This window comes from Mauremys mutica, chromosome 12, assembly GCF_020497125.1.
Source record: "Mauremys mutica isolate MM-2020 ecotype Southern chromosome 12, ASM2049712v1, whole genome shotgun sequence".
Classification (NCBI taxonomy): domain Eukaryota; kingdom Metazoa; phylum Chordata; order Testudines; family Geoemydidae; genus Mauremys; species Mauremys mutica.
In genome coordinates, this window is record NC_059083.1 from 80,521,607 (window position 1) to 80,531,497 (window position 9,891).

Sequence of the window (9,891 nt, forward strand, 5' to 3'; positions counted from 1 at the left end):
CTGCAGAGTCCTGCAAACCAGGAGGCTGGCGGGAAGGCTGAGAAGCGGGTGAGGCTGGGGGATGTGGGACGGAAGCGGGGATGGCGGGGTTGGAGGTGGCTAGGCAGACAGTGAGGTGGACTGAGGCTGGGTGGGTTGGTGGACGGGAAGCCACATCTTGCATAGCATGGAGTTCTCATTGCAGATTCCTAGGAACGGTCTCTCCCCCTTCCCCCTTTCTGTGCCGCCCTCCTCTGGGATCCTTTCCAGTCTGGACAGAGCTGTCCACTCCACGGCCCGTCCGCCTGATCTCTTTCCGAAGGGCCCTCTGCTGGCAGAGCTGACATGCGTCAGCCTCAAGGCTGCCTGGGATCCTGGCGAGACATGCAGCTGGGTTAGAGTTCGAGCGGAGAGGTACGAGGGGGGGGGATCCAGAGGGGCCGCTCGGGGCTGTGTGCTCGTGGGGGTGAACAGGGGCTGAGCCGGGTTTGTCTCTCTGTGCCTGATCCACAGCTTCCGTGGGGCCGTGAGAACCGCTGTGTGGCCCAGACCCTGCTCCAGCCATGATCCGCCTGCGAAGCCGTGCCCTGTGCTGGGCTCTGCTGGGTGCCGTGACCCTGGGGCTTCTGTATCAAGCCGGGACCTGCTATAGCCGGGGGAGCTTCCCAAGCTTTTCCTACAGGTAAAGACCAAGCGATCTGCTCTCTGAGGGCTCTAGCTGCGGGGAAGGCGACGCAGTCCCTGCCGTGGGTCTCAGCATGTGGACACCAGTGATGGGAGCAGCAGAAGCGTGTGGCTAGGGTGCTGCTGATCTGGGGGGATTTCTCTGCCTTGCGGGCTCTGCCAAGCTGCCCCTGCCAGCGGTGGCATCTCGCCCTCGCTCACGTCTTTGTGCCAATCGTGTGCCCTTGGAACTTTCCGAACAGCAGGCGGATAATGTTTAGCAAACCTGGGGACTTTCCCTCTACTCCTCTGGCTGCTTCGCGGTGGGGTGAGGGGCCCATCCTGGGGCCGCCTGGGCCAGAGGAGCAGGATGACGGGTTCTGGGTCTCTGGCTCTGAGGCAGCGTTGCAGGCCAGGGGATTTTTGCTTTTGAAGCAAACGAACCCCCGGCTCCTTTTTGTGCATTCACCCACTGCTCTGAATGGCAGCTGGGGATGAAGCATTTCCAGGTTTGCAGGGTGGGGGCTGCTGTGAGGCAGGAACGGGTGCCCAGCACTTCGCACTCAGAATCTCAGCTCCTTACGCCCAGGGGAGCGATGGTCCTGGCCGGGGGGGTTCACGGGCCCCTGCTCCCACTTCTGTTTGCCCTACAGAGCCGGATGCGATCCCGACTCCCCTGGCCTGCCTGCGTCCCTCCCCTCAGCGGGGCTGGATTAGCACTGGTGTCTGTGCTGATCTCTAATCCTCCCCTCACACGCGTGACTGGGCTCAGGGGATCAGGAACAGGATAGGGAGCTTTGCCTGTCTACTTGGGGGGGGGGGGGGGCTGAGCAGGCCAGTCTGCTGGCGCTGACCCTCCCTCCTGTGTGCGGCCCCAGGGTGGGGAGCTGCTCCCTCTGCTCTGTGAGTCGGGGCCTTCACGCGCCAATCCAGCCCCACGGGGGGTCGGGTCCCATTCCCACATGCCCCAAGGGGGTGCAGGGTTCTGGTTGTGCAACCTCAGGGCTTTAACCTTTGCGGTGACCAGACTCCCGTGCCTGGGGGCAGAGCTGATGTGCAGGCACAAGGGGGCAGAGCCGCCTTTAATGCCCTGTTTCTTCCTGCGTAGCTGCCTTCGTATGGCACCGCTGGCCGTCACTTCCACAGGTGCCGTCCTGTAGCGAGCCACGGGGGCAAAGTCCCTAGCTGCAGCAGCCAACCGTGCAGCCTGAAGCAGCAGGGCCCCGCGCCCCCTCTGACGGGCAGACACCTTGCCAGGCCGAGGGGGAACGCACCGTGAAACCGCTCTGTTCTCTGCCCCCTGCCCTAAGGGATCCTCTGGGAGCTCACCAGCCCGGAGCCGGAGCCGGAGCCGGAGCCATGCCAGCGCAGCCACCGGCGACCCTGCTGGGCAGCAGGGCCCCCAGCTCCACGCTGCAGCCGTTCTTGGGGGACCTGTATGGCCGGGACGAGACGCACCGGAGCTCGGTATGCACCGCCTGCGCCCTTCGCGGGGTGAAGGCCTGGGGGCTCCCGGCCGTGGATTTGTTCCTGGAGGGGGGAGCGTCACTGCGTGGCCATGCACAGGAGGGGTGCGCAGTGCCAGTGAGGACAATGCCCGGCTCCTGCCACCAGGCTCCCATCATCCCCCTCGGCGTCCTCTCATCCTGCAGCTCCGAGGGGCCAGCCAGGCCCAGAGCTCCCCTGCGTGGCTGCCCAGACCAGGGGCCTCCTGGTTGTGTCTAGAGCTGGGCTCACACAAAGACTCCCCCCACCCCCCCATGGGCAACATCGCCTCCTTCCCTGGTAGGCCCCCCCAGCCCCCACCTGGCATGGCTGCCTGGCTCTTCCTCATCCCCCGCTCTTCGGGTTTTGCTTTGCCAGAGGTGCCCCAGTGGCATCAGGAAGAGGATCGCGAGCACCAAGTTCAGCAGCGTCTTCCTGGAGGCCATCCCGGTGCTGCAGTGGGCCCGGCATGCCCAGCCGGCTGAGTATCGACGCCTGCGGAGCTACGGGGGGGCCCACGGCTGGCAGGAGGTTGGCTGGCCCGGTGAGAGCTCGCCCACCGCTCGTGCTGGGGTGTGAGGGGCGAGCGGGGCCCACAGAGGAGCTGTCTGTCGCCCTGAGAGCGGAGCGCTGGCCGCTTGCTCCCAGGAAGGCTGGGGCCTGGCCCTGCCCAGTGGGTGACTCCCGCCCCTCGGAGGTGGTGCTGGGTCTGCCCTGTGGGGAGCAGAATCCGTCTCGGTCTCCAGCCCGGCTAGCACTGGGACGCCTGGAGCATGGCAGCTGGGCACCCTGTCCCCGTGCCTGGAGGGGAAGCCTGCCGTGTGCCTGGCACGTCGCCCGTGCCCCGGCTCACCCTCCGCCCTTGGCTTGTGGTTCCAGTTGTGAGGGACGCGCTGACCCGTCTCAACGCGTCGGCCAACGGGCGCATGTTCGACGCCCACCCCCGAGCTGCTGCGGGCGGCTCCCCCTGCGTCCGCTGCGCCGTGGTGGGCAACGGTGGCATCCTGAACGGCTCCCAGGCAGGGGCTGCGATCGACCGGCACGACTACGTCTTCAGGTGAGAGCTCGCCGGGGGCTCGGCAGTGCGGTGCGGGGGGGAGGGGTTTGTACCTGCCCCAGGTGAGAGCTCGCTGGGGGCTCGGCAGTGCAGTGCGGGGAGGAGGGGTTTGTACCTGCCCCAGGGGAGAGCTCGCCGGGGGGGCTGGGCAGCGCGGTGTGAGGGGGGGGGATTGTACCTGCCCAAGGTGAGAGCTCACTGGGGGGGCTGGGCAGCGCGGTGTGAGGGGGAGGGGTTTGTACCTGCCCCATGGAGAGCTCGCCGGGGGGCTGGGCAGCGGGGGGAGGGAGCATACCTGCCCCAGGGGAGAGCTCGCCGGGGGGCTGGGCAGCGCGGTGTGAGGGGGAGGGGTTTGTACCTGCCCCATGGAGAGCTCGCCGGGGGGCTGGGCAGCGGGGGGAGGGAGCATACCTGCCCCAGGGGAGAGCTCGCCGGGGGGCTGGGCAGCGCGGTGTGAGGGGGAGGGGTTTGTACCTGCCCCATGGAGAGCTCGCCGGGGGGCTGGGCAGCGGGGGGAGGGAGCATACCTGCCCCAGGGGAGAGCTCGCCGGGGGGCTGGGCAGCGCGGTGTGAGGGGGAGGGGTTTGTACCTGCCCCGGGGAGAGCTCGCCGGGGGGCTGGGCAGCGGGGTGTGAGGGGGAGGGGTTTGTACCTGCCCCGGGGATTGCTGGCCAGGGGGCTGGGCAGTGGGGTGTGAGGGGGAGGGGTTTGTACCTGCCCAAGGTGAGAGCTCACTGGGGGGGCTGGGCAGCGCGGTGTGAGGGGGAGGGGTTTGTACCTGCCCCGGGGATTGCTGGCCAGGGGGCTGGGCAGTGGGGTGTGAGGGGGAGGGGTTTGTACCTGCCCCGGGGAGAGCTCGCCGGGGGGCTGGGCAGCGGGGTGTGAGGGGGAGGGGTTTGTACCTGCCCCGGGGAGAGCTCGCCGGGGGGCTGGGCAGCGGGGTGTGAGGGGGAGGGGTTTGTACCTGCCCCGGGGAGAGCCGGGGGGCTGGGCAGCGGGGTGTGAGGGGGAGGGGTTTGTACCTGCCCCGGGGAGAGCTCGCCGGGGGGCGGGGCAGCGGGGTGTGAGGGGGAGGGGTTTGTACCTGCCCCGGGGATTGCTGGCCAGGGGGCTGGGCAGTGGGGTGTGCGGGGGAGGGGTTTGTACCTGCCCAAGGTGAGAGCTCACTGGGGGGGCTGGGCAGCGCGGTGTGAGGGGGAGGGGTTTGTACCTGCCCCGGGGATTGCTGGCCAGGGGGCTGGGCAGTGGGGTGTGAGGGGGAGGGGTTTGTACCTGCCCCGGGGAGAGCTCGCCGGGGGGCTGGGCAGCGGGGTGTGAGGGGGAGGGGTTTGTACCTGCCCCGGGGAGAGCTCGCCGGGGGGCTGGGCAGCGGGGGGAGGGAGCATACCTGCCCCAGGGGAGAGCTCGCTGGGGGGCTGGGCAGCGGGGTGTGAGGGGGAGGGGTTTGTACCTGCCCGGGGAGAGCTCGCCGGGGGGCTGGGCAGTGGGGTGTGAGGGGGGTGGGGTTTGTACCTGCCCTGGGGGAGAGCTGGCCTGGGCAGCACAGCGGGGGGGTGGGGATCATACCTGTACTGTACTCAGGGTGACAGCGCCCCCAGCAGGGCCCCCAGCGACACGCAGGCCCCAGGGGAGTTCACTCATTCGTGCACCGCGTGAGTGAGGTTTGCGTGAGGGCCCCAGGCAGAGCACAGCACAAGCAGGAAGAGGGGCAGGCTGGCCAGGGGTGGCGGGTGGCGCACATGAGCAGGGCAGGGGCGGATGTTGGCCGTCCCCATTCTCAGACAGGTGCTCTCTGCTCCCCATCGTTAGCTGTTTCGCCTGCTCCAGGCCGGAGCTGTGGGCGCTTGGTCCCCTGGGCCGAGAGCCCGTCTGTGGCCCTCGCTGGGCGGTAACGCCAGATCCCTCTGCCTCCGGCAGCCCCAGGCGTTGTGGGAACGCTCTCTCCAGCTCCGGAAGAACGTCCCTGTGGCCGAAGCTGCACTAAGACTGTGCGGGGTCTTTCGGGTCGCGGCCCCCGGAGCAGCCTGCAGCGCTGACTCTCCCCTCCTCTCCTCGCAGGACCAACGGAGCCCTCACCAAGGGCTTTGAAAGAGACGTGGGCCGCAGGACCTCCTTCTACGTCTTCTCTACTAACACCATGATGAACTCGCTGCATAACTACGCCAGCAACGGCTTCCGCCAGCTGCCCCAGACTCTGGTGAGGGGACGTGCCTGCCCCGGGCCGTCACATGCTGACGCCGCTGGCTAGAGCCCGGGTGTCTGAGCAGCGTGAGCAGGGAGGCAGTGTGGCCTAATGGATGGAGCACTGGACTGGGACTCAGGAGATGGGGGTTCCATTCCTGCCCCAGCCACTGAGCTACTGGGTGACCATGGGCGAGTCCCTCTCGCCCTGTGCCTCAGTTTACCCATCTGCACAATGGGGAGAATGCTCGTGACCTGCTGTGTAATGTGTTGTGAGATCTACGGAGGAACAGCGCAACTTTATCATCTCGCACACTGCTCTGCTGATGCCCTGCACTCCCAACCCACAGCCCCTGGGCTCCCCACACTGCCTCTGCTGAGGCACCTCAATATTCGCCCTGTTGTGGGGCCCATCCTGAGCCCAGGCTGCCAGGTGTACTGAATGCCAGGGGTGGCTCTGGGCTCTCCCAGCCCTGGGCCGAGCATGGCTGCCTTGTCACCGCCCCAGGTCAGGCAGCAGCAAACGAAGAGCCCAGCCGAGGGCTCCACAGGGTGGGGAAGGCAGTGCTGGGCCAGGGACCAAGACAGCGTTAATCGCCGTATTCATTGCAACAGGAAACCAGGTACATCTTCCTCCCGGACCATGACCGAGATTACCTACAGCTCCGGGCGGCCCTGACCCATCGCCCTGTCGACAGAGGCCCAGATGAGGGTGCTCGGTGAGTCCCGGGGCAGGGAGGTGGGTCCTTGGTTTGAAACAGGCTGCTTGGTTCCTGCGCTGCCCAAGGTCTGTGACACACTGCAGGAGATCTGTGCGCCCACTGCCCACCACTCGAGGGGAGCCGGGTGCCCACCGTCCATGTAATGCTTGGGAAGTGGGGGCCAGGTCCCATCAGGCACTGGTAAAGCGGCAGTGTCTGTTATGGGGGAGGTGGCAGGGGTCCTGGCATGGGGGCAGGGCGCTGAGACGAGTCCTGAGGCAAAGCGGAGCAAACCAAGGCCTGGAGAGCTCTGCTAGTGGCCTGGAGGCTCCCTTGTGCAGCACAGGCCTCTGCTCTCCGCCAGCGCAGGGCTAAGCTTCCCTGCCAGTGGTGCCCGGGGTGCGGTCGCTAGGCACAGGAACAGCAGCCTGCTCTGATGCTGCTGTAGTTCAGCAGAGGGGCAGCAGCAGCCCCAGCGAGCTGCTCCTTGGTTCTAAGGCGCGAACGGCTCTGGGTCTCGGTTAACGTCCGCGGAGCTGGGGATGGGGCGGATGCTGGCTGGACGGGCCATTGCTCTGCTCCGACCCAAGCAGCTTGGGCAGGCTGAGGACATGGCCGTGAGGAGTCCCTTCGGGCCGGGTGGGTTCTCACACCGGCTCGTCCCCTCCCCACAGGCCGGAGCGATACTTCGGGAAAGACCTGCGGGCGGAGAAGTTTAAGATGTTTCACCCGGATTTTATCCGCTACGTCAGGAACCGGTAGCGATCCTGTGTCGGAGCCTCTGCCTGCAAGCGCTTCCCGGGGCCCTGCACTGCCATGGGGGGAGGGCTGGATCCAGGGCCCCGCAGCCCCCAGAGCCCTCGAGCGTAGCAGAGACAGAGCCTTTGCCCCCGGGGTGGCAGGGAGGGAGCCCAGCTGATCTGCAGGGCCCGTGTGGCTGGCTCCCAGAGGAGCCATCCGCCAGAAGACGGGGAACTGCAGCGGGGGATCCGCTGGCCCGGGCCAGCCCCCTTGGCGGGATGCCCCAAGCCGGTGAATTGCCCGTGCTCCGCGGGGTGAAGGCACGGTCCCCACCATCGGCTGTAGTCTTCCCTCTTCTCTCCTGGCTGGTAGGTTCCTCCGCTCCAGCATTCTGGACACCCCGCAGTGGAGGCTGTACCGTCCCTCCACCGGGGCAGTGATGCTGCTGGCTGCCCTCCACACCTGCGATGAGGTAGGGAAGGGACGGCTAGTAACCCGCTTCGGCCACCATCTGCTGGTCACAGGTCACGCTGCCAGCCTTAGGATGGGAGGGACTCGGTCATTTCCTCGCCCTCCCCAGCCCCTGTGCTGGACTCCTCGAGGGACAGCAGCCACGGCTCGCCTGGCGCTGCGCTGGCTGCTTTCACCCCTGCAGCCTGCGTTCCCTACGGCCTCTCTCTGGAGCCTCCTGGTCGGGCCCATGTGCCTTGCTGTGCCCTGTGTTGCCTGGCCCCCAGCCGTTGCATTGGGCTGCGCTCATTGTCCCGCTGCGGTCCCTGCGCTGTGCCCGCTGGTGGCTGCACTGCGCGGGCCTGGTGTGTTAGCCCTGCTGCGAGCCACACGCCGCAGTTAGCGGCATGGGTATTTCCCTCATCTCCGTGGCGATGGCTCTACCCCCGTGTGTGGCACACGCGGTCCCCGTGTCAGGCCATGCAGCCCTAGTGCGTGGCGCGTTGCTGCTGCTGCTGCAGGGCTCTTGCCCTGCTCGCTTAGCTGGGAGCTGCAGGAGTTTTATCTGCACGTTCCCAGTGAGTGCAACAGTCCGCTCCCCCACGGAGCTGGCAAGACCCTCATGAGGGTGACCCCCCCCACACACATGGGAGCGGGTCAGGGGAGGCCCGTACACCACAGGCAGCAGGTCCCTGATCAGGTTCTGCTCCACATCTCCCTTTAAAGGGCTGCAGGGGTCGGGCGTTGTTCCCCCCCCCCACCCACAGTGGGATTTTAGATGGGGTCTGTGCCTGGCTGCTCAGGGCTCCTGGCAGCATCTGGCTAACTCCACCCCCTCTCCCAGGTAAGCGCCTACGGGTTCATCACCCCCAACTACCGGGCCTACTCCGAACACTACTTCGACCCGACGCACAAGGCCCTGCGGTTCTACGCCAACCACGACCTGCGGCTGGAGATGAGCCTGTGGCAGGAGCTGCACCAGAGCCGGCTCATCACGCTGCACACGAGAGGCTGAAGGTTGGGACCGTGCTGGGCGGTGCAGAGTGAAGGGACCTGCCTGGTGGGGCGCTGGGGCAGACACGCCGGCACTGCGCTGGGAACAAACCCTCCGTCAAGCGTGAAGCTGGGCCTGGACCTCAGGGAAGGAAAAGCCCCGTTGGACTGTCGCCTCACCATGACCAGGGCAGGATGCTGTGAGCTGGGCTCGTGCCTACGCCATGAGTGGAATGAGTTTGTCAGGCCTCACCGTGGCTTCACAGCAGACGGAGAGGTGCCTCGTTGCTTGGGGAGGCGTCCTCCTGCACTGGGCGATGCTGCCCACGGCCGCCTGCCAGCCCCAGGGCGGTTCCCGCCCGAGCGGAGTTGTCACCTGACTGACTATCCCTGGAACAAATCCAGGCTGTTGCTTTCTGGCGGGGCTGAATGCAGCTGGGGGGGCTGTGTAGCTTGCAGAACAGCTCACGAGAAGGGGGCTGCATGGCAGCCCTGATCCAGCAGAGCCTTTCGCTGGGACTGAACTGGCGCCATGAGCAGGCCTCTGGGCTGTAACGCTGCTCGCTGGGTCCCCAAGTTCCCTCCAAGCGTCCCTCCCTGCTGCTGCTGCTGCTGAGAATTGCCTACTACAGGAGCGTGCCTGGCCCGCAGGCAGGGAGCCCTGGCATTCGAACTCCCCGGCCTGATAACCGGGGAATGGGGGAGTTGGTAAGTCCCGTTACAAAGCAGAGCAATGCCTCTGGCTCCTGGATAGTCTGTCCCCAAATTCCAGCCAGCCTTGGGGGCAAGATCCCAGCACTCCGGCCGCTGGGGTGTGGCATGAGCCCCTGCTGCTATACAGAGCGCGTCCCTCCTGGAGCCAGAGCAGCCTTTGTCTAACCATAGCCCCCTTCTCCCCTGGCCAGCGCCAAAGAAGGGGCCTCTACCCACACAACAGGAAGAGCAGTCTGAGAGCCAGGGATGTCCCGACTCGGGGGCATTGGCTAGGTGCCGGTCCTTCTGTGCCTCGGTTTCCCCATCTGTAGAATGGGAGTGGGCACTGTTTGTTAACAATGGGCTCTGCTCCCCTCGGGCAGCAGGGTGGGGCTGGCACTGCCAGCTCGCAGCTGGGCTATGCAGTGCCCTGGCGTCCGCGGGGCAGGCAAGGCCGCGCCAGCCGCCCTTTGTTCCAGCAGCATTAATCAGAGCTAACTGCCCGAGTGCAGCCTGGCTGCTGCCGGCTCTAAATCAATCAATCATGTGAAAGCTGGCGGGGGAGGGGATGGGGGGGAGCAATTCCCGTCCTGGTGGGAGTCAACCCCTTGCATGGCCAAGGACATAATCCCAGGGCACCTTCCCCTCCTCGCTCCGGTGCTCTGTGCTCCCCCAGCGCTCTGCACTCCCCCAACCCAGCACTGTGCTCTGCGCTCCCCCCTAAGCCCTGTGCTCTGTGCTGCCCCCTAAGCCCTGTGCTCTGTGCTGCCCCCTAACCCCGCTGCTCTGTGCTGCCCCCTAACCCCGCTGCTCTGTGCTGCCCCCTAACCCCGAGGTGCTGCTGTGCTCCATGCGCAGAGGGGAAGGGCAGGGTGCTGGGGCACAGGAAGGTCCTCGCAGGTGTCTCAGTCCCAGCCCTACTGCACCCGGAAGGTAACTCCCGACTGC

General features: G+C 66.6%; 1 protein-coding gene across 1 annotated transcript; it reads left to right on the top strand.

Annotated features, from left to right (window-relative positions):
* Positions 1-542: 542 nt before the first annotated feature.
* Positions 543-9,611, top strand: LOC123345159 (alpha-N-acetylgalactosaminide alpha-2,6-sialyltransferase 2-like). The gene is made up of 9 exons (XM_044981851.1): positions 543-661; positions 1,953-2,109; positions 2,506-2,671; positions 3,007-3,184; positions 5,243-5,381; positions 5,981-6,084; positions 6,741-6,824; positions 7,180-7,279; positions 8,102-9,611. The coding sequence occupies exons 1-9, from the start codon at positions 543-545 to the stop codon at positions 8,270-8,272; spliced, it is 1,218 nt and encodes a 405-aa protein (XP_044837786.1). The 3' UTR covers positions 8,273-9,611.
* The last annotated feature ends 280 nt before the right edge of the window (positions 9,612-9,891 follow it).